Source organism: Mauremys reevesii, linkage group 15 (assembly GCF_016161935.1).
Source record: "Mauremys reevesii isolate NIE-2019 linkage group 15, ASM1616193v1, whole genome shotgun sequence".
Lineage (NCBI taxonomy): Eukaryota > Metazoa > Chordata > Testudines > Geoemydidae > Mauremys > Mauremys reevesii.
The window spans coordinates 22582189-22609993 of NC_052637.1; the positions used below are offsets into that span (position 1 = coordinate 22582189).

Here is a 27805-nt window from a genome sequence, read left to right on the forward strand (position 1 = left end):
AGGTGCCGAACTCAGGCTTTGTGGGTCCCAGTGAATTTCTGGGCACCTAAAAGGTAGGCATGGCAAAGCTCAGCAACCCCAGGCCTACATTTCTTTGTGGATCTAGCCCTACGTGATTTAGGGGGGTGAGTCACACTGAAGGTCAATAGACTCTTAAGTCACTTTTGAAAATAGCACTTAAGCTTCTCAGTCACTTAGGCATTTTTGAAAGGGTCACCTGTTAGCTTTGTTTATCCAGCCTCTATTAACAGCCAAGTCTGCTCACTCTGACCCTTTGCCACTTCCCCAGACTTCTTCCTCCCTTGGCTTGCCTCTAGGCCCTTTCCCCCAGCAGCTTTCCAGGCTCTGTAGAATCCTTTCCAGCTCTGGTAGCAAGCAAATGATTTCCTCGTGGAGATCCAGCACCTGCCCTTTTATCCAGGCTACTCCTTGGCTCCACCCCTATGATCACTCCATGGCTGTCCTAGCATATTAGCAGAGTTCTCTCTCAGGAGACAATCCCAAGGCCAAGTAGCCTCTTTTCCTGGGCTTCTTTCCTCCTTCTGCCCTGAAACCCTTCATGTTAACTCGCCACTCAGTTCCTCCCCATTGGGTCTCATCCTTAATTGAGTCTGACACACCCTGTAGTTGCCACCAGGTGCCATAGCTGAGCTCTTCAGCTCCCCTTAACCCTTTCAGTGCCTGTCTGGGGTATGCACCCCATTATACCAACCCCAACCCCACTCCCCATCTCTCAACTTTGGAAATTTAACAGAGATGCCCAGAATTAGAGAGAAACTACGGGGCTGGGGGTTTCTGCATCCTGGCTTCTCACATACTGATGCACAGGGACTTATGTGTACTCCTCTAAGGGTGAACTGCTTGGAAATGGCTTCCATCCCCTAATGCAGGGTGTACAATCTCACAATAGGGACAGCAGAGGAAAGACATGGAGAACGAAATGTACTTGGCCACTTGGATAAGTGACCTCTTTCTACCCAGACCATCTCTTCCTGCACACACATGCGCGCACACACAGACACACATTAGCACCCATTTGGGTTTCTTTAATGTCATGTAATCAAACAGGTAAAAAGATTGCACTTTCCAGTATATATAATCCATTACACCTGTACAAATAATTTATAATCTATCTACATCATATACAACTATACACAGTTAATACCTATATACATCACTACAAATTCAAAGCTACTGCACAAGTCTCTGGTTATGTCTAGAGTGCCAGGCAAGGTGAACTTATAGTTAAATCCCAAGGCAGGAGGACATGTGAGGAGTTGTTTGTCAGCCTCTCAAATTACTGCCCTACATAGCAGCTCATAGGAAGAGAAGTGCTGGCTTCATCCAGGCATTTCTTGACCTCCTTTGCCATCATTAGTCACAGGGTCTCCTTGTATGTGTCTCCTGGGGCCAAATTCATCTTTTTTCCACATAAACTTTATATTCTTGCTTGTCAATAATTTACAATAAACCATGAGTAAACTGAGGTTAAAGACAATGCTGTGTATGCTGAAGTAATGAAAGCCCTGTTGCTGAATGCTTCTGGCTTTGTTTATCTTGTATCCCCTCGTTACGGCTCAGGAGGCTGAGGTTAGCTGAACTTGGAATGAGGTGGCTAAATCTTCTAGCATAACAAAAATATTTCCTTCAGTGGCTCTGGTGAGATCTGAATACAAGGAAGCACAGTGCAATAGGGGTGAAGGAAATTTCCTGGATTAAATTTTTGGATTATTTTTGTAACCCCACTGATTATGGAACAACAATAGGGCTTGGCTTTTTTTTTCCCCTGGAGGAAAAAGTCCAATATACAGTTTTCATAAGTGGAATAACACACCTTGGGGAGTATAGTTTTTGTGAAATCAGAGTACTTGAGTCACTTGGCAGTACAATGAATACACACCCAAGCCATCAGTGTCTTATAATAAGTGGGGATGCCCCCATTGTGTGGGTGAGATTCTCATACACACATTTACTTTTTTTGTAATTAAATGATTTGGGGGGGGGGCTGTCAGGATCTCCTGTTGCTAGGAAGCCTCTCACCTGCCATCAGTTTTAAAGGTGATTTGCCAGCAGGCAGTTTATTTCAATAGAGCTTCCCAGGGAATTGTTTTTATGTTTATGTTTTATGCAATACACTAAGCTGGGGGTTTGTAAAATTTTAGCTAGAAAGTAAAAGATAAAAACGTTTGCAGTGAGGGGAGAGAGTAAGTGGTTGTTTGATCTTAAAAATCACAGAGCAGGGCAGTGATGGGAGCTGCAGGAGGATTGAGACGATCTTTAAAGCCTATATGGGGGAAAATTTAACCCAAACTTCCCCCATGTCCACAGAGCCTAAATGTCCAAGAAATCGTAATGTTATCAAAATCTTTGGGCCTTAATTAAGGCAGTTCTGTGAAGAGTTATTTAGAGAGGCCCGATCTAAACATTGCAGCCCAACATTTCAAACTTGGATACCGAAAGTTTGGTTGGATACATTCTCATTCCACATGTAGGCACTAAATTAAGTAGCCCCTGATTGTCAGAGGAACAGTTCCCATTGGCCAGACAAAAGTCACATCCCAGCCTGGCCAGCTGTTCCATGACAGGAGTGTGGAGTCACCTCTGGGGGTAGGGGGATGTTGTTTTCCCTGCCATACTCCTGTAGGGATTCTGCTGGGGGGTGCAGCTTAAGTTCCACCAGCAGCTCTTGTGGGAGTCTTGCTGGCTTACCCCTGAGCTGGGATTCACTGACTCAGCACTCCCCTACGGTCACCTTCATCAGACAGCACCATCCCCTGTTCGGGCTGCTTTGGCTATGAGCAGAATCTCTTGGGGAGCATGTGCTGCACTTGAGACCTTATGGAACTGCAAATTAACCTGGCCCAATATGCACTACACGACAATGCATTACCACCTGTAAACTGCTCTGGGCTCTCAGGCACTCCTCACCAGTCTATAGCATGTGAACCAAACAGAAAGCACATGAAGGCCAAGAAACTAGAGAAGCCACTGATGGCTTCTTTGGGTAGCTGTTTCTGGTGACAAAGCAACACTGGCAATCAGGTGTGGGAGCAGAGAACCCAGTGTTTAGGAGCAGACCCAGAGTCTCACGCAAGGAAGGTCTAATGATCACATCTATCGGGATGTAAGGGAAGCCTTGTTAGCACTGTCCTGGACATTTTGGATTAGATCTGACAAGTTACTGAATCTACACTGGGTGTCTGAAATGACTTCAGCTGGCAACGAGCAAGAATGAAGATAGGAACTTGTGCACCTGCTGCTGTGGGAGCTTTGTTTGATCCTAGCCAAAGTCACTAGCATGGAAGTCCCTGGCAGTTTTTCCCACAGACCTCAGTGGGAGCTCGGCAGACCCTAGTGATGCACATGTTCTACCCAATTCCAATCAGCCCTTACAAGCTTTCTTCTTTGCTAAGTGAATGTTTGGAGGCAATTGCCTGTGTGTCCAAGGTGACTCAAATATATTGCTTTGGAACAGAGACCATGGCTTCAGGTGTATCTGTGCAGCACCCAGCACAATGGGCCCTGATCCCTGATTAAGAGTTTCAGACACTATTGTAATACAAAATATTAAATAATAATAATTGCACCTTGTGCCCCACTTAAGCAAGCAGAAGCCAAACTCTGCCAGCTTGTCTCCAATCCTTCTCCCAAAGAAACCCTTCCTCCCCTCTCAAGGTATTTTACTGACACACAAAGAAAAATAATGGTCTGACTCCTGCTTATCTCCCTCTGTGCTCAGTTCCCCAGCCCAGCCCCACTCTCCAGCATTACAGGAACTCCCTGCTCTTCCACCTTCTCCCAGGCTCTGTTCCTTGGCTCAGACCTAAGCCACGGCATTATAACAGTTTGCCTGATTTTTACTTTCTTCTTTGAGCCCTAACTTCCCGTACAGTTGTAGCTTTACAAGAGAAATTGTTGTGAAGTCACTGTAGGTGGCTTTTAGTGTGTTCTTCGGTCCTCGTTCTATTGTGAGCCAACCAGGGATTCTTACAAATGCCTCTCATGTCATTTTTTTCTTATCTTCTTCACTGGATGATGCCTGCAAATGTGTTGATGGGCAACAGCAAAGATTTGGGCATGTATTTGGCCAGTCCCACATCCTCCGGCTCATGCAGTCTGAATTTCATTGTCCTTGTCTTTTGCAAGCAATAGCTGGGTTCCAGGCAAGGAGAAACTTCCACACTGCAAGAGAAGAAAGATACTTCTACTAAACATGCTGAATCATGGGCTAAATACTGATCTCAGTTACACCAGTGTATATCCAGAGTAACTCCACTGGCTTTGGCTGTTGCTCTGGATTTACATCCATGTAACTAAGATTTATAATCTGTTTGTAATCTTGCACTGGTTTTTGCTAGAAAGAGTATCTAATTCATTGTTATTATTATTGTTATTACACAGTGCCTTAGCGTAGCCTTAGTTTGATTCAGGGGAATGCAAACTGTATGTACTACAGATGGGCCTGAATCAAAACTCCACCTTCAAACTCCCCAGAATTTTGAAGGCATTTGAAATCCAAACCCAGATCCAAATTTTGCATTCGACTCCAGTCACAATCCTTGAATCCAACTCCCTTGAACTTTGGGAGGTTCAAATTCCAGATCCAAATGTTGAGGCTTGAGCCTGTCTAATATATAAACACTTCACTTCTCCATCACTGAAAGGCAGTCACTGCTGATGCAGGATGTGGCAGCTTTTAATGGTGCCCACAACACTTCCCAGTGGTTTTAGGACAGGAAACGAAGGAGAAAACTGCCTCAGTTTGAAACTGCTGGAGGAAATTTACTAATGCAGAATGTCAGAGTGGACTTCTGCCATGACTCCAAAGCTAACACCCTGCTGTTTGCACAAAAAGTGCCACAGGACCTTTATGAAGACAAGAAGCAAGAACCTTGGTTTTACACTTCATCCAAAGATGGCAGTCTCCCCAACACAAGTTTATACCGGGGGGTGGGGCAGGGGGTGGGGCAGGAAAGCATCATCTATGAACTGTGTTTCTCACAGCAACCAGTTTGCTCCCTCTCCGACTTCGTGGTCTCTGTAAACGTTTCACACACTGCACCATTATCCGTGAGCGTCACACAATGTTTCCCCTGGTGAGGTTTGTAAGAAACTGCTGTTGAGTCTTTTTTGCCTGCTGGGCCCCAAATCTTTCAGGTTACACTGCTGCCAGAGGCTACTGGCTAGAGGTGAACTAGGCAGCTGTGTATGGCATCAGATTTCTGGGCACCTGCCTAAGGTGACCTATTTGGCCCAACCGCCCCTCCATTATGACGGAGGGGCAACTGGGCCAAATTTGAGTGGGGTTGTGACTGAGAATACCAGGTCTCAATGCCACTCAATCAGTTTTGGCCCAGCCACTCCTCTGTCATGGAGGGGCAGCCAGCCAAATCTACTGCCCTAGGCTAATAGGGAGGAGAGGGCGGCACACTGAGGTTTTGCCCAGGGCAGCAGATTGTCTTTGGTGGCCTCTGGCTGTTGCCATGGGAAATCCCTTCCTCCAGGCTTGGAGGGAAGCACATCCCACCCACAGGGCTTTTTACAGATCACTAGCCTGTCTCTGACACCCAGCTGTTCCCCTGATGGGCAACCCAGAATCACAAAGAGCTTTCTTGGAAGGCAGTTCCCTCAAAATCCTCTTCAACAGCGGAAAAGAAACACAGATAGAAAGAAACAGAATAAGACTTGCTGTTCGCTATGTGTAATGAGGGAGAGAGAAAACCGGGGAGAAGAGGGCAAAAGAGGAGGGTAGCCAGAAACTAGGAAAATCAGAGATTTCAATAACCTTTGCCCTAAATAAGAAATGGAGCTTCATTTTCAGGCCTTACATCGTGAGCACCCAAACTGGCCAGTTTGCATGCCAGCTGCCATCTCTATGCACTAATACTCATGCACACCCGGCTATCAGAGCTGCATGTGCACATGCTGCATTTATGTGCACAGTTATGTGAGTATGTGCAATGCTCTGGTCTAGTGTATGATCACATCTCCTCCAAGTGGCTGATTTGTGACTGTGCAGCCAACTTCTGTCACACAAAGGGCCAGTTTAAAAAGGGGACACATTTTCATACACAAAAAAGAATCTTCCTTTTCTTTGTCAAATAATTTTGACAGTTGACATTTTCCAACCAGCTCTACTCAAGTGGTAGCTTGCGTTTTTGAGCTTAGAGTCCTGGGTTCAAACTCCTGCAGATGACTTTGGTGGCTGCGTATGAATTGGTTCATGATACATTTTTGTTGGTGGTGCTACTTGAGGCAAAATTATGAAACTGTGGTTCTTAAAATACAAATCCAGCCTGCACAAATTCTTGAAAGAACCTCATTTTTTGCTGCTATATTATCAAAGCTGCTCCCACAGACTACCCACTCCCACCCTCAGATTTCTACAGTGCCTTTTATCCTGAAGGATCCCCAATCACTCTACAAGCTGTAGAGAAGAATCATTTCCACCACCACAGAAATGCAGCCACTGCTGGGGTAGAACTCAAGAAACTCTTTAACAGTAAATAACATTCTACGACAGTTTCAAGCAAGAAATGAAGATTCCTGTATTCATATCCAGTGCATCATGTGCAAACACGCACTTGGATAATGCTTTCTATCCATGAATCTCAAAGAAGAGCTCTGTGGAGCTTGAAAGCTTGTCTCTTTCACCAACAGAAGTTGGTCCAATAAAAGATGTTAGCTCACCCACTTTGTCTCTCACAAGCATTAATGAGTTAGGCTTAAGAACCCCCCTATGGGAACTAGGAGAGTACAAATGGGAAGGTGGGAATACTGAGATATTGTGGAAGTCTGTGGCAGTGTTGGGAAATGAGCCAGATCTCCTAACCCCCAGCCATCTGCTCGAGCCACTCTCTTTTATTATTTACTATATATGATAAAATAGTTTGCATTGACATAGTGTTTTCCAGGCAAAGATCTCAAAACACTTTACAAAGGAAGGTCAATATCACTGACTTCATTTTACTCTGGTGATAGCAGGCACAGGGAGGCCATGTGATTCACCCAGGGCCTCTCACCAAGTTAGAAGCAGAGTTAAGACTAGAACCCGTATCTCCTGACTTCCAGGCCTAGGCACTAGCCAACATCACCTCCTCTGTAGTCCTAACAACTCTTGTGAAAAGACATGTTGTGTCTCTGGGGAAGTCTAACTTTAAATCAATAGCTTGATGCTTGTTTAAAGCCTTGCAGCAAAGTAGCCTTACCCGACCACGTTCGTGTAGGTCCTTCTGAAGTCCTTGTCCAGGCACAGGTTGAAGGTCCTTTGTTCCATGCTCTGGATTTTGATATGACGTGTTCTGATCTTGTTTGTTGCTGACTGGAAGAACAGGGAAGAAAAAGCCCTGCTAAATTTTTCACTTACCTTCTCAAGGCTGCACCAAGACAGATGATGAATGTGTGTGTGTGTGCGCACAACTATTTTTGAATCTTGGACCACAAGACACGACTGCTGGAATAGAGAGGGAACTGGCTCCTTCCTTTTATTTCCCCTGGCACAAATTGGCCAACATTTTCAAAAGCAGCCAGTGATTTGGGTGCCTAACTTGAGGCTCCTTAAAGGACACCCCATAGCCCCAGTTGAAGTCAGTGAGAGATGCAGATGTTCAACAACTCTGAAAATCAAGCCCCTTTAAGGTGTCCCAAATTAGGCCTCCAAAAACACTGGCCAGAGTCCACAGTAACCGGGGAGGCCTGGTGCTCAAGCAGCCTTACAAGGGATCGCTAGTGTTAGTGTCTTGGGGTGAGATCTCCCACCCCCCACTCTAAACCCTTTATGCCAGCGTGGGAAGGTTTCCCCGACACAGGCACTGCAAAACTGCTTTCTGAGGACCCCTTTGCAAGCCCTGGTGTAGCCTGGGGTCATGCTGGGGGTGGGACAGGAAGGGTGAGTCGGGGGCAGGGCTACAGTGCTCAGTGCTGCAGCGATTCTAGGCAGCACTCTGACTCGGCGGAGATGGGGGAGGCTGCCACAACCTTGACAGGCCCCTAGGGCTGTTTAAGGTACACTGAAGTCCCCAGAGCAGCCCAGGTTTGGGTGGGCAGAAAGGTGGCTTATAGCCCCCCTTCCCTTCGGCTGTGAGTCACTGAATCTCACCTGGGATGCCTGAAATACATGGGAATAGGTGATAAAGAAACCGGCCCTTGGTCCATTTGGCCCTACAGGACCTGATTCTCAGGATATGTCTACACTGCACTTGGAGGTGTGATTGCCACTCACATAGACACACCCAGACTAGCTTTAAGCTAGCTAAAAGTAGCAGTGAAGATCTTGTGGCACTGGCTGTACAAGCCCGTGTTCCTAGCTCACAACAGGGCCTGTGCTGCTGCATCTGCACTGCCAGATTAGAGTTGCACCGGGGAGCCCACACAAGCTGCCCTCATACCTTCAGTTATGACCAAACCCTCTTTGCACCATTCCGGAGGGGCAAAGGGGCCTGTAAACAAGGACCAAACCCTATATCTAGTGGATGTTTGTCCTCTGGATCATATCACCTACTACACACCAAGACACGCTGCTCCAATGGCAGAGTCTTGCAGAGGAGAAATGCTAATACACTGTGTTCCATCTGGGCAGTACTGAGGGACAGTGACAGAACTGCTTGGGTTTCCAGCAAAAAGCTGACATTTGACAGGGGAGAAAACAAACTGAAACCACTTTCTGAGCAGCTCTGTGCAGTATCTCCTCCTCCTTTTGCAGAGCAATGGGGGATTTCCTTCTTCAGTCTTTGCAGCAGCAAGAAGTAAAATCTCTAATAATCATGCTTCTAATTACGTTTCTCCATCTATATCATTCATTCCAAAGGATCCTGAGCAATGGGCCAGATCCCGCAAACCCTGCTGAGCACACTATTTCCTACAGTGAGTAGCTTCCTGGCCAGTAACAGGCTGTTCATGGTAGTAAGCAGTAGCCTCAGTATCATCTGCGGGGTCAGGCACACTAAATCCTGCCCTGCATCCCGGGTGGACCCATCACTGAGAGCACTGGGAGCCTGAGGTGCCGTCTTCCTTTTTTAACACCCTTATTCTGCAATGTGGACAGGACCCTTACCCCATGTCTGTGTAGCCAGGTTGGCTGGTCCTCCTTCCTCTGCAGCCGTCTGGGATTTCCTGGGAGACCTCTCATTCAAGCACTGGCCTGGCTCAACATTGCTCAGCTTGTGATTCTGAATCACCACCTCCAAGGGACGGGGCACCGGGGGTCCCCCAACTTTTTATTGGCCATAAGGGCAAGCGATGGGTGGGAAGGGGCAGAGAGGAATGACCAGGAGGCAGGGTCACGGGCAGTGTGAGGGGTGGGGCCATAGTTCAGGCGCCTGTGCCCCCCGCTCCTCCCCCACCCTTTTAGGATGCTTCCACCACTCCTGCCAGGGGATCACAGCTACTTACAGAAAATGATCTTCCCGACAGGTTGGAGGTTTTGACGACTTCAGCAATATTTACATTCAAGCACGCCAGATCTGCAACAAAATCGGGGCATTAGACTGAGAATAGAGCACAGGTCAGCCCAGCTTGCTTTGTCTTGGCTGGGTGAGGTCTTCTGGAATCCTGCACTGCTAACCCTTCTTGGTGGGCTCCCCATCACCCCCAAAGGTACTATGTTAGAATGAGCGTCTCTCTGCCTAGGACGCCCAGGTACAGCTCCTAGCATCAGCCTGAGGGGGGCCCGGAGAGCAACACAAGTTAGTCCTGTCTTATTCCCTTGAACTACATAAGGCTGAGAGCGCTGCCTGTGTAGTGACTCCATCCTCTGTCACCGCAAGGGGGTATCTCCACTGGGGTTCATAGGGCAGACCCAAAGGAGGAGCTATGACAGCTGAAGGTCTATCCCCCAAAGACATCTCTTTCTCTCTTCCTCCCTTCCTCCTCGGTCAGGCAAATGCAGAAGAGGTGGGATATAATGGTACAAAGAAGCATAACTGAGTCCAATGCTGCATCCTCAGTTACTGGGAGCTCCCAAAAAGTGGGGCATGAGACTCAACAGCCAGATACTTGACCATGAGCTGTAGTGATCATGTCTGCAGAACATGGATATGCATGCAGCACGGACTCAGCTCCCCCAGCCCAGCCAAAGCATGCACTGAGCATTCTGGGATGGATTCTCTGGTGACCCGCCGCTTCTTTGGCTGTTCCAAGGTCCTGCTCAGGAGTCCCCAAAACACTGATTGGCAGCTCAGCAAACAGTGCCCCACCAGGAGAATCCTCACCTTCTGTTTCACTGGAGGGAATGGCTTTCATCACCAGGCCAGTAGATCGCAGCAAGACTTCTACCTCTTTCTTCCGATTACTCATTAAAACCTGCACAAGAGGCACATTTCACTCAGTTACATGTTAGGGATCAAGACGTTAGGCCTGAATAAAACCAAATGGGTGCCTGATCCAGAGCACACTGGGACAGGCTAAATTTGTTTTTTCATTTGATTTCTCTCTCCCCTCCCCATCCTCTCCGCTCCTACATTCACATTTTTCCTCTGTTTGTTTTTCACTTTGCTCCACTTTCTGCTCCACTTTTCACCCCACTGGATTTCCTCTCTCTGCAGCTTTTCTCACAGCCTCTCCTAAGCAAACCTGAGAGCATTCACGTTCCAGTTGAGCTTTCAAACCCGCAATATTTGGGTGGGTTCGAAACGTGGCAAGACACGGTCACTCAGCCCCTGGTTAAACCCAAAAAGACACCCTGCCAGCCCCTTTTAATGACAGAAAAAGCATAAGATTAGGAGTGGGGAAAACCCATCTAAACTGAGAGGATAAAAGGTGGGAAAATTATAAATATAAAGGGCCATGTTAAAAAGAAACAATCATAGGACACGACGGGACCTCGAAAGCTCTTCTAGTCCAGTCCCCTGCACTCAAGGCAGGATTAAATATTATCTAGACCAGCCCCGACAGGTGTCTGTCTATCCTGCTTTTAAAAATCTCCAGTAACGGAGATTCCACAACCTCTTGGGGCAATTTATTCCAGCGCTTGCACATGTGTCTGCGTATTTAGCCCCAGATTCTGCCCCTCTAATTCAGGCTCAATAATGTCTTACTCAGTGAGTAGCATCACTGACTTCAGTGAGACTGGCCGCCGAGGAAAGCACTACGCAGTCTGGCAGAACTGGGCCCGTAGGCTTTGTCTAGACTAGGAAAAAGATGTGTGTTCTGAAAAAAAGTGTCAGCTAACGTGATTTTAAACACTGCTTAGGGGCTAGTGTGGGGGGATGAACACCTTTACAAACACATTAGCTGGACACGGGCCACGCTCAGAGACTCAAAACAAAGGGAAACGATTACTACAATAGATGATCAAAGTGCTCATTGAAAAGTACCCCTCCTCTGTAGATGTGCAATAGGAGGGGAAAAAAGGGCCCATTAGAAGTCATAATCCCATAGGCTAGACTTTACAGTTAACCAGTAAGGGGTCTTGTGCGTCCTAATCAACATTTCCAGGACAGGGGGGACAGGATGTCCCAGGAACCGCTGGCTCATTATTACAAAGGCTGGTCCAGGAGCCGGCATCTCTTTTCAGGTAAGATGATGTCCGGGCACATTCAGCCCTCAAGCAATGCATGTGCTGAAAGGAGCATCTCACGGGCAAAAGCAAAGGCAGTTTTCCCTTGTTGCAGCGATCTGCCCCAGAGCCCCTGCCCGCAGAGAGCTCCCAGATCCGCCAAAAGGAGTCCTGCGAGCAGTGAGGCCATGGGACAAAGAGTCGCATCTTACCTTGCTATACATTACTGCGAGATCTGCCCCGGGGACTTCCAGCGTTGTTTTCTTCTTTGTCTGCATATGGTCTGGAAGAGGGAAATCAATGCTCATTCAGGGTATACATCCAGCTGCAATGCAAAGGCACCCATTGACTCCAATGGGAGCAGGACTGGGCTATATTGCTGTAGGTTAGTTCTAACAGCAGAATTAGGAGCTAGGAGGTTTCCTTTCCTGTTCTTTTACCAAGTGTCCCCAACCTATCAACAACACTTGGAGGCAGAACGTCTTGCAAATGTTTTTTTCAAATTTCCCCCTCTCCCTCCCCCTGCCCCATACACTCTTGGGGCCTTGTGGCTTCAGTTACTGTGTGTGGAAAGACATAGGGGTGATGAACGTGAGTGTGATTAAATAAGGGGAAAGCTTACTAAAGAGAGGGAATCAGGGATGAAGGGAAATTCCTGGTGGCAGAGGAGATGCTGAAACCTGCTACACACCTTTGGGAGCTTTGCAATCTTGCACCTTGGCACTCAGCTCGGTGAGGAACACGTCCTCTGCTGGCTCCTGAGCCTCGTTGCTGAAGAAAATCTGAAAATGAAAAAGACCTTCTCTGGGAGCAGCTCCTGATTGGTCCCCACAGAGTGATGCTCTGTGACATCACAGTCATCTCTGCAGCAACCAGTTGTGATATCACAAAGAGGCTGTGAGTTCATATGTGAAACAAGCAACCAGAGGCAAGGTACACGCCAGGAAAAACAAAGTGATTTCATGCACATCTCCTTCGTTACAGGGGAAAGCTAAGCTCTGGGAGAAAGGACAGCCCTACAGAGTCTGGGAAAACCTCCCTAGAGTTGCTTGATTCCATATTTCATCACAGAACCTAAACACAGTATCAGGGAGCTCAAGAACTTCCAGAAAGAGAACACGGAATTGGCCAGGAATGTAAACAAGGGGGATTTCCCCTGGGGCACTGTACCCCTCACAACCAAGTGTCATCTTGACTGAAGTGTGGGTTCCCACACAAGGACCCCAGTCCCTGTACCAGTATGCTGATTAGCTCTGAGGCATGTGACACCTGAGTGCTGACAGAAATGCCCAGAGAGTCATCTGGCCATGAGTCTGCAACACAGAGGAGAAAAACTGGGGAATAAAAATAATTTAAAAATAACAAGATCACCAGCTATATGACATGAGGATCAAGTGGGGTGGGGGCAGGAACAATGCCAGAGTGACAGGAAGGAGATAAAGTCCTGTGAGGTACTGACAGGATGAGTTACTGGCCCCCCTCTGGAGCTGATCCACAGAAGATAGCGAGACACCTGGTTCTGTTCCCAGCTGATGGATCTAGTCCTTGAAGTAAAGTGGTAAAGGCAGCTCAAGGGTTTGGAGCTAGGAGCCCTGGATTCAGTTCCTGCTCATGATCTAACCAGGTGGCCTCACTAAAGTCCTTTGCTAATTGTTTTGGTCTCGTGTCAGGTCTGACATTAATTCTGTTTCAGAGAAGATGGCAGGAAATAAATGAAACGTTTCAGGAAATCCAAAGACCCTGCAGCAATCAGGCAGAGTCTGGCAAAGCCTCCCATGAGTCACCTGATTCCATATTTCATCACTGAATCTAAACTGAGGGAACTCGTGCACCTCGCGAGCAAACTTGGGTCCAGTTAAACAGGAACATGGGACCCATTTATGGTTCAGTGCCAAAAATCACATGAAATTAGCTCTTCTGCATGGTCCTGAAGTGACCCAGATGGAACCCAATGGCTCCAACTCAGCTTCCCTATGAGATTTGGAGGATCACTAGAACCAGGAGCTCAGAGGGAACAGTGGGGGCTGGAGACCACGTAGATTAAAGCTGCTGTTTGCATGAAGCCCAGGAAAACCTGGGAGCTTTGCCCAGCTTGGCCAGCAAGCCCTCCTCCACATCGGGGATGTGAACTAGGCTGTGGTTTGGGGCTGCTGCTGGTGTGTTACGTAAAAGGGTGACAGACAAGGCACTGACCTTAACAGCGTAGATCTGGAAATAGACCGGCTGGATGCCCAGGCGCACGTAGTAAGCGATCACATCAATAATGAACGGGTCGGACATGGGGTGCGTGCCCAGGGAGGAGGGCTGTGTGGAAAGCACAGTCTGCATCACCTGCAGTCACTTCTCTGAAATCATCACTCAGATCCTTACTCTCTCTTGGTAAGTTACCACAATGAGGCACCCCCCCGTCCCCGCCACACACACAGAGCGCTCCATTTCTGCATGAAGATCAGTCAGAGCAAGACCACAGGGGAGGAGCGTTTTCTCCCTTCACCATCCCACCCAACTGCCCCTGATCTGACAATCTTTTGAAAAAGCCAGGCAACGAGAGCTGCAAATCCCTTACACTGGCAGGCTTTTCAGCAAACGCCTCATTTCACTATTTTGCTTCCCCCTCCCCAGTTACTAAGTTTGACCAAAGAAAATCTGCTGCAGTGAAGTGCCCCAGCATGGATACTGCTCTTCATCCTTCCATCCTATCTGCTTCAGACCATAGAGTCTACCCACTGGGTGGGGGCAATATCAGCCCATTTCCACCCCCTCCCCACCACCATGCAGCCATCCCGCACGACTCTTCTTGGAATATTCTTCGAGGAATAAAAATGGTCAAAAACCTGAACAAATCATTAAATATTGGGAAATCACAGCCCTGCAGACCCACACAAGCACAACCGTGTGTGGCGCTCCCGCTCCGTATTTTCCACATGACTGGGAAAGTACAGAACTCAGCGAGAAACACGAGGCGGGGGCTTTTAGCCTCTCAGAAGTTCACTCAGGGGCCCCACTGTGGTTTCTGAGGCACCCGGCACGAGCAGTGCACAAAAGGAAGGGTTCCCCCTCGTACCATGGTGGCCAGCTTGGGGATCATGTGACACAGTGCGTTGATGTTGCTCTCATACCAAGGGTCAGCTTTGCCCAGATACACAGCCAACTCGCAGAGCTCCATCTGGCCAGGCGTAGTATGATCCTGGAGGGGGAGAGACACCCAGCACAGGACAGTCAGCTCCTTGCACCTGCTTGTTATGCACAGAATAATATCCCTCAGGGAAAGGGTTAAAGACGCCAGAAGCTAAGCAAACGACTGCTTTTACTAGGATGCAATCTTGCTATTAACCAAACCGTCTCCCTCTGTGGGTATGTCCACTGTGCAATCTGAGGTGTGACTGCAGCTATCGCAGTGTAGATGCAGTGGCTTCAGCAATGCTAGGACATACCCCGTGTCCTCCGCATGTTTGTAGAGCCCGCGTGGAAGCCCAGGCCACTACATCTAAACTGCTATTTTTAGCTGTACCAGAGCGGGTAATGCAAGTGCAGGTACATGTGCTTCACACCTGGCGGAGGGTGTGTCTACACACTGCAACTGGGAAGTGTGTAGATGTTCCCAAGCAGGCTCTGATCTGGCTGGATCAAAGCTAGCTCAAGTCTATAGATCAAAGCTAGATCAGCTAACAATAGCAGTGAAGCCGTGCCAACACGGACAGCTTATTGGGCTAACCCCTCCCACACAGCACCCTGAGTTGATATCCGAGTGGCTGCTGCCCGTACTGCCGCAGCTTCACTGTTATTGTTATCCCAGCTAGCTTTGAACTAGCTAGATCAAAGCCAGCTCCGGGCACGTCTACACATGCTGCAGTCACACCTTTCAAACACAGTGTAGACAGACCCTCAGTAACCTCCCGATCGTACCCCTTCTCCACTGTGCACTCTCACTGGTAGGTTAATGACTCTCATGGAGTTGTGTCAAATTTTGATGGTCAGCTTTTGGGGGCACAGGGGCTGTGTCTTTGCTTGCTGGGGTGGAGCAGCTGGAATATTTTCTGCAGCTCCGGGTGCTCCAGAATAAAGACAGTCAATGAATTAAGTTCACTAATAATACGTGCACATGCTGTCAGGATATCCTGTCATTTCTAGGGCAATTTTAGATTGCCAAGAGCTGTAAATGTTCATTGGTTTCCAATGGGGACCATGATAGCATTGCAGCCTTGTGCTGATCCAAACGGTATCCTCCCTGTTTCCGGCTGTCCCAACTTCTAACCTCATTTAGACCTGATCCTGCCATGAGCTCCATGCCAAAAGACCCTCGAGACTCCATGAGACCACACTGATGTCAATGGAGTCTGTGGGGACACAGGGGTCCGGTACGTGGAGCCTGTTGCAGGATCTGGCCTTCAGTAAATAATGCTGTTCACTTATAGCAATTTTCATCCAAAGAACTCAAAGCACTTCACAAACATGGAGATCATTAGACTGACAGGTCTTTGGATAGAGACCACCTTTGTGTTCTGTATTTGTGCAGCATCTAGTGCAATGAGATCCTGCTCCATGACTGGAGCTCCTAGGTGCTACAAATAATAATAGTACCACCATTTTACAGATGGGGAAACTGAGGCACAGTGAAGGGAAGTGATTTGCCCATGGCCAGACAACATGTCAGTGGCAAAGCAAGAAACAAGTCCCATGTCTTTGATGCCACATATCCCCCTAGTACAGGCACAGACTCTCAGAAGGAAAATAGACTCATTTTCATAGAATCATAGAATTCAAGATCAGAAGGGACCATTATGATCATCTAGTCTGACCTCCTGCAAGATGCAGGCCACATCCTCCAGGGCCATTGCCAATCTTCCCTGGAGGAAAATTCCTTCCCGACCCCAAATATGGCGGTCAGCTGAACCCTGAGCATGCGGGCAAGACTCTCCAGCCAAACCCTCTGGAAAAGGTTATATCATACCATTGACCCATTGTACTATTTACCAGTGTGGCACTTAATTGACCTATTGACTAAGCCCGTTATCCTATCATACCATCTCCTCCATAAACTTATCTAGCTTAATCTTAAAGTCATGGAGGTCCTGCTGTTCCAGTATTGCACTCCCCTGATGGTTAGAAACCTTCGTCTAATTTCAAGCCTGAGAATTTTCACTGCCATAGCATTTGATTGGAAGCAGGGATCAGCCAAAACAAAAAACCGTGTTTCTCTGCAAAGGCCCTGTGCATGATCCTAAGCTCCTTCTACAGTCCCAGAGTAGCTGGATGCATCCGTTAAAATAGGTCATGTTGAGATCTTAAATATCATCACTAGGTTTCAGAGTCAACACCCCATTTGGACAAACTGAACCATTCATACCTTGCTCAGAGCTATAATTTCAGGATGTCTGCAGACTCAGCCAGACAGCCCTGAATTGGGTCCCATTTGGCAGGTTTATTCAGAGCCATAAGGGCTAAACACAAAATCTTAAATCCTATAGAAACCTGGTGGGCCCCCAGAGAAATATTCCAACCAGCTCAATCCAAGCCCTGGCAGCCCCTCTGCAAGACTGTGAGCAGAAAGAGGGTATGGTCCCCGCTACGTGATTGCTCACCTGAGTGGGCCAGGTGTCTGGCTGCCCCTCCATAACAGGGACATAATAGAACTGCAGGTTTAGCCTTGGCGTCAGGAAAACACGTCTGGTTTCTCGTTTCCTTGAAATACAAAAAAATACATTCGTTTTTAAAGTTACAATGTTTGCTATAAGCCAACCACAGCTGACTGCTTCAGGGGAATGGGAGCCCACAGCTGCATCCTGGTAGGGCCCCAAAGTTCAACAGCATTGCTCCCTCAGCATGGGGACACTTTCCACCTCTAATCCCCTCAGGGCTCTGTGCTCTCCACACTCCTTTCCTATCGTGTCTGGGCTCCATTACTATAGCATCTGAGCAGGTCACAATCTGTATTGACCCTTACAGCAGCCCTGTGAGGCAGGGCAGTGCAGTCATCAACATACAGACCTGGAAGTGGGGTATCTTAGGTCCCTTAGGATGTCCCGGAGGGGGAGAATGGAAATAGGGTCATGAGTCCCAGGCAAGCACCCTAACCATGGTACTATCCTTCCTCCCCCTCTTCCCACCAGCTCTGCTCTTCAGGCTCATCGACGGCTGGCATGTCAGGCCTTACCACACGTCAGTGTAAATCCACGCTCACCGTGCGGCGCTGTGGCCTTCTCTAGTGTGTGTGTGTGTGGGGGGGGGGGATCACAGAGAGGTCTGTGGGCTGGAAAATGTTTGGTTTGTCCCCGGTGGAAAATTTCAACTTTTCATCAAAAAATAAAACCGCCAGGAGTGAAAACTTTTCAGTTGTTGCTGCCTCAAAAATCTAATTTTCCATCGAAAAAAAAAAGTTTTCACATGGAAATGTTTGACCAGCCCCATTTACATTTTTGCTGCAGCCTTTAAACTAACAGCACTGGGCCTGTCACCTCAGGCAGCTGTGGAGCCTGCTTTTAACGCCAGAGGTTCAATCCTGGCTCCTGTTAATGATAGAATCACACCACATCCCTTCCTGCTGCTCCCAAATCATCCTTCCCCTCCGAGGCTGTGGCCCACCACAGACCTGGTGCCTCTGAGGCCTGAGCCTTCGGTGTTACCTAACAGGAGAGGCGAGTCCCATGAAGCTCTCATACTAGCCCACCCCCCACCCCTTCCATTCTGGGCTCCCTCTTTCCCTTCCTCTGTTAACAGGTGGTGGCATGAGGTGGGAGCAGCCAGTACCTATCCCGCCCCTGTTGCAAAGCCTGTGCTGGACAATCCTCAGTATTAGCCATCACTGCACCCTGCATAGAAATGCCTCCCCTCCTAGGAGGCTGTAGCCTTACCTCAGTGAGTAATAGGCTTGGGCCAGTCGCCCCAAGACCCTGTCATCCCCCAGAACCACAATCCGGGCAGTGTACAGTCTGTGGAGGTGAGGCATGGACACCATGCTGCTGTCAGATTTCCTGTGCAGCTTCCCAGATTGCTTTGCCCCTGGGCCATTGCAGCTGTTCTGCAGCAAGGCCATGCTCTCCAAAAGGCATGCCTTTTTCTTAATGCCGCCCTTCCTCTGGAGCCTGGCATGCTCCACGTCAGTGCTGCTGGGCGGCAGCAGCTCCTCGCCTACCGCAGGCAGGTCCCGTTCAATGCCGCTGTCGGTGGAGAGCACGGAGAAGCGGGCCTGCTCGCAGCAGTCGCAGTCAGACACGATGTCCTGGATCTCAAAGTTGTCCAGTTCCTGGCTCAGGCAGTCCGGCTCGCAAGTCCGTGACAGCGGGCGGACGAACAGCACCAGCTCCTTCCCTGCGTGGGGGAGGAAATCCCTTAGGTGATGAAGGCCAGGTATGCAGGCGGGAGTCATCCCCGGGCCAAGGCCAGCGGGAGCTGCAGGTGCTCAGGCCACTGGTGGATTTAGATGCCTAACTTTAGGCTCTACATCCTCGATCCAAAGCCCAGTGATGTCTACGGAGTCTTTCCATTTGCTCCAGTGGGCTTTGAGCCAGGCCAAACGATCTGAACATTGGCCCCTCTGTCTGCTGAAATTCCACTGTAACAAACACTAACCCCACTGCCTCCCTGCTTTTCACACCTGGAGCATGTGCTTTCATTAGTCATGGAAGAGAGGCCAAAAGAAACGGGGGAGCCCCATACAGCACAGGCAGGCACTGGGCAAGTGGGGTTCACAGCAGCTACCCCTACACAGGCATGACAATGCACCTCAGTCCTGATCCGTAGCTGCTCCTGCTACTCCAGCCCTGGGCCCTCAGACACCTCTCCCAATAGAGCTAAGTCTGGCCCTGCGGATCCTCACTGCTATCCCACTTGCGGGCCTTTCCCAAACAGAATGTGCCAGTCAAATCAACGATCCAATAGCCTCTCACCAAATCCTCAAGAAGGTAAGAGAGCAAGGCCACCCCAAACCCAGCACAGGACTCTGCCTCTGCCTCATATGCAAGCCAGCACGCCCAGTGTGTCAGTGACGCTCCATCAGTGTCAATATTTCAGTCCCTTTCCCCAGGGATACGTTTACTGTTCACACATTCAGTTCAGCATCAATCAAAGCAGGTAAACCTGGCTCATCCTACTACCTACCCAGCCTGTATCTCCAGCCAGGTCGTCCACATAGACCCTGATTCTGCATCCTCCTCGACCCAGGCTCTTCTGCAGGAGCCCTCACCTTAAGTGAGCTGCTTATTGGCCTCCTCTGCTCAGCCCAGCTCCCTTAAAAGGATGGACGGACGGACGCACTCTCTCTCTCACACACACACGAAAGCTTAGTGCATTAACCCAACACACTGTGCTGCCAATCCCCTGCTCTGGAACCAGGAGAAATAAAACTTGCCTCCCAACCATCTGAGCCAATTTACAACCCGTTATTTGGCAAATGCTTCTCAGACAATTAATAAGACACCATCAGGGTTTCCTTTCAGTCACTTAAGGGCACTCACAAAGCTGGTCTTCATCAGTCCACAAGTGGAAGCTGATATTCGGGTTGGGCAGTGGGGTGCCGTGGAGCCCTCCTGGTGAACTGCCTCCTGCAGGAAGGGGAAGCACTCGGTTAACAAGGGTCCTTATCTGCACCTAGCGCAGTACCCAGCCAGCAATTTGGTAGATGAAAAGAAACTGCCCATTAAACATGAGGGAGCAGCCAATTTTCCCACACACCTGCACTGGAAAAACCCTCCAACGATTTGCTCTAGGTCGAGTTCTTCTAAGCCCCAACCTGTCCAGAGGCCCAACTCATAACTGGGAGGAACTGCTTAACCCTCTCACCAGTTCCATAAAACTTTAGACCAGGCTCAAAACAGCAGAGCGTCTCATGGCATCGGGGGCTTAAATAAGACTTTCTTTTAAAAAATATTACTCAGCGATGCATTGGACATGCAGCACTGTGGGTGCACAGCGATTAATCAACTGTCATTCAAATATATGCCCATGCAGTTCACCAGAGCCGCATGTACATCTTGGAACGCTTCAGGTATGGCCTAATGGTATTAATGTGCCTTCTACCAGTATATCTTATTCCCTGTCCCATACGGGGGTAAGCTATATTAGTGCAAATGCCTTTATACCCATAGAACTGCATCCACACTAGAAGGGCTGTAGGCTTTAACTGCACCGACATAGTTAGAGCAGTGCCACTTGAGTGTGTACGCAAGGCCTTAGCGTCCCAGTCACTTTGGAAATGGTGAACCTGCACTGCTAGGATTCAGGAAAGTTTAGTCCACCGCAGGCACTGCTCAGATTGCCCTGAACTCGGTAGCCACAGCTGTTCCTGGGACTTGTGCCCTCAATGGACTTCCCAGCCCCTTGATTCCTATGCTTTTGGAGTAGAGAGCATATTTACCTCCTGCTGAGGAGTTCAGCACCATGCTGTAGATTTTCTGCAGCCTCTCAGCGTGCCGGCCACGGTCTGCATTCATCTCACTTCCTGTACACTCGACGGCTGCCGCCACTTGCCGGAAACAGTGCTCTAGCTCAGCTGTGGGCTTATTCTGTCACAGAGAGGTGCTATTAATAACTAGAGGGCGTGAATATGAGGCATATGGAAGGGGGAGACTAAAAAAACATCCACTACATTTTGCTGGACTGAAGCCCAACCCCATCATTGCACAGCTGCTGAAATAAAAGAGACCATTAAATAGCATTAAACTCTCAGGGTGCATCTACACCGCAAAAACAGACCTACGGCAGCAAATCTTAGAGCCCGGCTCAGCTGACTCGGGCTCACACTACGCGGCTAAAAATAGTAGTGTAGACAGGACCCTCCCCACCTTGCAGTGTCACACAGCTTGGACTCCAGTCTGAGCCTGTCTAAATAGCAATTTTTCAGTCTCAGAGCGAGAGCCTTGCGAGCCTGAGTCAGCTGAACCAGGCCAGCTGTGGGATTTTTATCTCCATGTAGACATACCTTTGACACACTGTTGCCCTAACACTGGGGCCAGTTCTGGCAGGCTGCACAGCCCCGTGCAGCAGTGGTGCCAAGTTGGGAGGAAGATAGACTAAGTGTTCGGTCCTACTCTAAGCCAGCTATGCCCGCCATCGGCTGCAAGGCAGAGGCCGCTGCTGAAATTCATGCTGGAGGCCTTATTGCAGGCAAGATACTGAGCAGCAGAGCAAACGGGCTCTTGGGACATGAAGGGAAGAGGGTTCTGTAGGGGACAATGGTGCCCCTAAGCAAGAGACCTTCTCCAGGTTTATGTTAGTGCTTGCCGGGCTCCACTAATGTGCCTGAACAGGCCATGCCTATCATGCTTGGTCCCCAGAGCTCCCTTAAAAAGGCTACACAGGAGAGCGGGACATTTTCCTGATGAGACATATTTTTCACCAAAAAAAATATCTTTTCATCTCAAACAAAAAGTTGCAGGGAAAATTGTTGATTTCAACTCAGTTGTCTGGTTTTTCAAGGCAAACCTGGAAATGGAAAACCAAATATTTGTAATGAAAAGTGAACTTTTTTTTAAGCGAAAGAGTTTTCAAAAACTGAAAAAAATTCAATTTGGGGTTTCAGTTTTTGTCAAATGTGGGAAATTTCAATGACAATGAAAAAAAGCCCCCCTAAAATTTATTTTTTTGCTAGTGTCCTGCAAAAATAATCAGTTTGTGTTTTGACCAACTCTATTGTCCGACTTTCAAATGCACAATGGAAATGCTCACAGCTACCAAAGTCCACTAAGCCGCGCACACACGTATATCTGTATGAAATCATGCATCATCACTGGAACTCCTTGAGCGGCAAGGTGCTGTTCAATGTGTGTAAAAGTAGCAAAATCTGCTTTCTATGTCAGTGGAAGCTAGTGGGGGCTGCATGCTTCTGAGAATCTGTTCACTTCATTGAGTTGCCTAAATGAGAACAGAGCTCTTTTGAGAATCTGGCCCCACATAAACATGGGTCAAGTTCATGGTGATATGAAGCTGCAGCTAAGCCATTACCTGAAGAATCCTCTGGAAACTTTCAACATCACAGTCCTCACCCAGAGCCGCCTGCACAGCACGTGTTATCACATAGCACATGCATGATCTGGGATTCTGATACATCTGAGCAGCTTTGGCTTCAGTGACTAGTGAATTGCATACAGCCTTGGAGAGCACATCTGCATCTGCAAATATGAAAACTCTGTGGAAATGAAGGGTTGAAAAAATAGATGCATAAAATAAATGAATATGGTTATCAAAGCAGAGTATGCAAAAAGGCAAGAGTCAATGAAGACTGGGAGGGCAGGTAAGGCATGCCATTGTACATCTAAAATGCAAGGTAGTGGCTGCCATGTTAATGCTTCAGGGCTTACGCTGTCAACCAGCCAGTGTCAGGAAGAAATTCATCCCGTGGTGTAACACTGCACAATGAAGGGATTAAAACATGCTGAAGAAGCCAGCATTGTTCCCCATCTGGAGCAAGGTACTAGACCAGGTGGGTCATTGGCTTCTTCTGGTATGGCTGGGTCTATTCCCATGTTAGGTCTAATCCTGCAGGCAGAGGTTCAGAGAAGAAGAAAATTGTCTGCCACTGGGCCAGGTTCAACCCTGGTATACATGGATACAACTCAAGTGAAGTCAGTGGAGATGCACCCTCTTACCCAAGAGTTGAATTTGGCTCATAGTAATTATTTGCACTCTCAGACTGGAATGAATATTTTGGGTCAGCATCATTCTGCTCAATTAAACAGAGCTGCTGCAGATACTTCCTGTGCTTCTCTACCTGTCTAGGGAAAGCTCCCTGCTCCTGGAAAGCCAGTTGGAATACTCAGTAAAACACCGGCTTCCTGACACCAAGCTTGTTTTAACAAACCTGAGATACCACCGACATTTATTGTATTCTGCTTTGTAATACCACTAGCAGGGCTTCGATTTTGCTCCAGTTCTGTGCCAACAGCTGTTAGATTTTTGATAGTATTGCCCAGTGCCATTAAATGCTGTGTCTAGTATGCAATAAAGGCACAGATTTTGCTGCAAGATTAAAATGCCATTTAAAAGCCACACTAGAACAGGCAGTACGTACCTTTCTTGATAAGGATATGGGTCGCTCTTCAGACTTTGTTCAGAAATAATCATTCTTTGGTATAACACCCCTAACAAATAAAAATATTCACATGCAACAGATAGTAACAAGAGAGTGGCTTGATCCTGCTCTCACCCCAGCATGAGTTAGGAGTAACTTTGCTAAATCAGTGGAGCTACACAGCGATAAAGCAGGTGTGAGAGGAGAATCAAGCAGGCAGTTTCATATAGCCCAGAATAAAGATAGTAAAATCTAAAGGGAATTCAGCTAGAACACATGAAAACACCTTCTGTTTAGGGATAATCCCAGCTACACACAGCCTGTATTTCATGTACTTTGCTGACTAGATTACAAGTTATGGGGTGGACTCTGAAGCAGATGCAGGAGAAAGGGCTTGATTCTCTGTTGACTTTTACCCTGTGTCATCATTTGTGTCAAAACTTATACAAAGGTTTACAAAATGTATAAAAAAAATGTAAATTTAAAAAATGTACAGAAAAATCTTAACTTTAAATGAACAAAATACTGTATTTTTTTACATTGTTGTCAGTACAAACTGCTGCCACATCGGAATGGTGGTGCTTTCCACTCCTTTTGCTGTGGTGTCCATGATGACCCAAGGCGCAAGGCAATGGAGAAACTGCCCCAGAGAGCCTAGTCCCATTCAACTGTTGCCAAGGGAGAGTGGTCTTGTGGTTAAAGTAATGCTCTGGGAGATCTGTGCTCTCTTCCCAACTCTTCAGTGGAGACTGCGCCTCAGTTAAAATGGGAATAATACACCTCCACGTGGTGGGAGGGCCTGTTTGGTGCTCTCATATATGGTGATGGAAGCCAAAAAACCATAAATAAGAAGAATTTTAACAAACAAGGCAGAGAAAACGGAAAATACAGGATTTCAGCAGTACTGTTTCTAAACACACCTATTCTCCAGAAGACACTAACTGGCTCTTCAGTATTTGGCACCCGTTTATCATAAAAACAGATGATGAGAGAGCAAATATTGGGAAGGCTGCAGGATTCGGTTTGACGGAGATTTCTCATGGCAAGATACAGATCTAAGGAGAATGGTTTTACTGTGTGGTTTAATAACAGTCTGTCACTAGAGCACTGGACTGGCCCTGCTGGGCCCATTGCATTGCCATTGCAGACCAATTTCCATTGTTAATTTCTGGTTTTAGGAGATGGGACTCAGAAGTTCTGGGTTCAGTTCCTGGCTCTGCTCCAGACTCCACGTGTGTGACCTCGCGGAAACCATTTTGTCTCCATCTTGTCTATTGGAATTGTGAGCTCTTTGGGGCGGGGCTGTCTTTTTGTTCTGGGTTTCTACAGCACCTAGTGCAACTGGATCCTGGACCATGACTGGAACTCTCAGGCGCTATTGGTAATACAGATCATAGTAAATAACTTAGCAAAATGCGGCTCTGATCTCAGTGTATGCCTCTGGGCACAACTATAATCCCCAAAATGGTTATATCACAGGGACGGTGAGTCTTCTTGAGATCTGGGTACGGAGGGTCTCTTCTAAGCACAATTCTCCTCCTTCCTCCCCCACATCACTCAAAGTGAGGCTGAGGTCTCCATGAGAAGAGAGCACGGTGTGACGGTCTCCTGTGCTGCAGCCACTTTGAGAACAGAATGAGAGCACTCGCTGCCTACAAGAGGACCTCTTAGACATTTAAAGACACAATGCGCAGAAAATACTTATCACCCTTCTGGGGACTTAAATAATTACTAAAGCAAAGACATCACCATTTCATAGCTACACCCCCACGCCACAGGAGAGGCACCATGAATTCCACAAACCTGGTATCACTCTTTCTATTTTTAACCTGAACGCGTAGTCCAAGCCAATGGTACAGTAAGGCTTCGGCAGGGTTAGTAGCTTTTTACAGAAGTCATACACTCTTTCATAGAGATCGTCTGAAATGCAGGGAGCCTGGAATGGGAAAGGAACAGTTAACAAGATCCCAGCGGAGATGGAGCAGCCTAAACTTAGGGTCCCTGTGGGGGAATCTCTTCACCATATGTGAGAGCCATAAGAAACAAGCTGCCAGAGATGCAAGGACTCAAGGTTAAGGACCAAATTCATCCTTGGTTTAAATGGCTGGAACTCTAGCTGATTTCGATAGGCCTGAATCTGACCCTAAGACTAGACAAAGTAATGGAAATTCTGCAGAGATCTAGAAATACCCTCTTGCAAGGCTGCAGGGGCTGGATGTCTAAAGGCATTTAGGTGCCTAAGCACATAAGAAAACCCCGTTTATACCTTTGCATCTAAATACCTTTAAAAATCTGGCCCAAGGTGACATTTATTTTTTTCACATCCCATGTTGTTAAAGCTGAGAATTCAAATGCACAAAACTGGGAAATTTAAGGTTCTTGCAGAAAAACTGATCCAGCCATATTGCACAGGCAATGGTTTTGAAAATATATTCTATGTAAAAGCAGCTGCTTTTACAGAACCAGACTAACACAGCTACCCCTCTGATATTCTATGTAGTTATACATGTATCCGAACACTATAAATAGGTACAACATGACTAACTGAATGGTGGGCCTGATTTCAACGTCACCTAATAATCATATCTAGCTCTTATATAGTGCTTGTCATCTGCAGATCTCAGCGTGCTTTACAAAGGAGGTCAGTATGATTATTCCCATTTTACAGGTAGAGAAACTGAGGAACAGAGAAGGAAATGACTTGCCGAAAGTCACCTACTAGCAGAGTCAGGAACTGAACCTAGGTTTCTTGGGCCCCCTACTAATACAGTGTCCATGAGGCCACACTACCTATTCTGCTATAAATTGGGTGCCAGTGATCTCAGGGCCTGGCCCCATAGTTTTGAATTTCCCTGGATTGTTAAATACCATCTGCAGATCTTACCTTTATTAGCGTGTACATTAATGTATGAAGCAGGGGGATGATGTAATGTCTATAATCTCCTTTTTCTGCCTGCAAAATCAAGCCAAACAGTTAACTAACGCTCATGCTGTTTAATGACTTGCTGACTGGTGAAGCAATTGAGTGGTGTTTGCATCAGAGGAAGGAAATCCAAATGAAATGCTGAGCACACCCTGGTCTTTTAATGTACAAAGGCTGAATTTCAGCAAGACAGAAACGCAGCGGCCTGACAGCTTGGTCCAAGTTCTCAGTCCAAATAAATGTCACCATTTGCCTGCCAGTTTAACAGGAAGACTCTTAAAGCAGCGAGCTGGCCAACATTTTGAGTCTGGAATGATGCTAATGGTCACCAGATTTGTTTCTAGTCACTGGGAGGCCCAAGGATTTGTAGAGATTCATGTTTCTTTTATTAATGAGGAACTGAATTGCGCTCCCACGCCCAAGCACATTTCAATAGATTGACAGGGACAGGTTCTGTTTCAGGCTGACCCCTACATGCCACTGCTCAGTTGAGTGTAGATAATGTCTGAGGAGACACACAACACAGTGTGTGTGTTACAGTCTTTCCTATATTGTTTAAGGGGGTTTCAAGTGCCAGGTCTGTAACTGCCCAGTGACAGAACTTTCTTTGTTTGTAACACAGTACAGTAGCTCCTCACTTAATGTCATCCCGGTTAACGTTGTTGTTTTGTTGTTATGTTGCTGATCAATTAGAGAACATGCTCGTTTAAAGTTGCTCAATGCTCCCATATAATGTTGTTTGGCAGCTGCCTGGTTTGTCTACGGCTTGCAGAAAGAGCAGCCCGTTGCAGCTAGCTGGTGAGGGCTTGGAACCAGGGTGGGCCAGCAGCCCCCCTATCAGCTCTTTGCTCCCCTAAGTTCCCTGTGAGGCAGCCACTCAGCAGGCTATCAGTTGCCGGCAGTTCAGCTGTCCCTCCCCACACTGCCATGTGCTGCTTCTGCCCTCTGCCTTGGAGCTGCTCCCAGGAGCCTCTTGCTTGCTGTGCAGGGGGAGTGGGGAAAGAAGTGTGCAATGTCAGGGTGTCTCCCTCCCCCCACACTCCTGCCACACATCCCCCTGCTCCTTTACCCAATCTCCACAGAGCAGAGGGCAGGGGATGCGGGACAGACACACAGGGCTCAGGCCAGAGCAAGCTTGCTGATCTACTTAAAAAGGCAATGTACTTAGAGTTGGGTCAGTGTACTTAAAGGGGCAATGTGCGTCTCTCTCTCTCACACACACACACACGGTGTGTGCCTCTGTGTCCCTCTGCCATGCTGTCTCCCCTCCCTCCATTCCTGCTGCCTTGTAGAGTGAGAGGCTACATTAACAACGTGTTAACCTTTGAGGGCTCAGCCGAGTGCTAGTTCATCATTTAGCAGTAAGGCATTCCCTGGGAAATAT

The 27805-nt window shown here is 47.8% G+C and overlaps 1 protein-coding gene across 8 annotated transcripts in view; it reads right to left on the reverse strand.

Moving 5' to 3' along the window:
- Nucleotides 1-3923: 3923 nt before the first annotated feature.
- The window catches only part of PIK3R6 (phosphoinositide-3-kinase regulatory subunit 6), a 64856-nt gene continuing 40974 nt past the window's right edge, over nucleotides 3924-27805 (reverse strand). For all 8 annotated transcript variants that reach the window (XM_039501865.1, XM_039501864.1, XM_039501866.1 and 5 more), the window contains 16 exons: nucleotides 26383-26451; nucleotides 25302-25434; nucleotides 23499-23568; nucleotides 22433-22616; nucleotides 20847-20994; nucleotides 19948-20034; nucleotides 18346-18802; nucleotides 17077-17176; nucleotides 14559-14681; nucleotides 13688-13798; nucleotides 12186-12276; nucleotides 11707-11777; nucleotides 10209-10299; nucleotides 9391-9461; nucleotides 7209-7321; nucleotides 3924-4182 (listed from right to left, as the gene is read on the reverse strand). In XM_039501865.1, the coding sequence (XP_039357799.1) occupies nucleotides 4026-4182; nucleotides 7209-7321; nucleotides 9391-9461; nucleotides 10209-10299; nucleotides 11707-11777; nucleotides 12186-12276; nucleotides 13688-13798; nucleotides 14559-14681; nucleotides 17077-17176; nucleotides 18346-18802; nucleotides 19948-20034; nucleotides 20847-20994; nucleotides 22433-22616; nucleotides 23499-23568; nucleotides 25302-25434; nucleotides 26383-26451 (2076 nt within the window). In that variant the 3' untranslated portion in view covers nucleotides 3924-4025. The remainder of the gene's footprint in view (nucleotides 4183-7208; nucleotides 7322-9390; nucleotides 9462-10208; nucleotides 10300-11706; nucleotides 11778-12185; nucleotides 12277-13687; nucleotides 13799-14558; nucleotides 14682-17076; nucleotides 17177-18345; nucleotides 18803-19947; nucleotides 20035-20846; nucleotides 20995-22432; nucleotides 22617-23498; nucleotides 23569-25301; nucleotides 25435-26382; nucleotides 26452-27805) is intronic.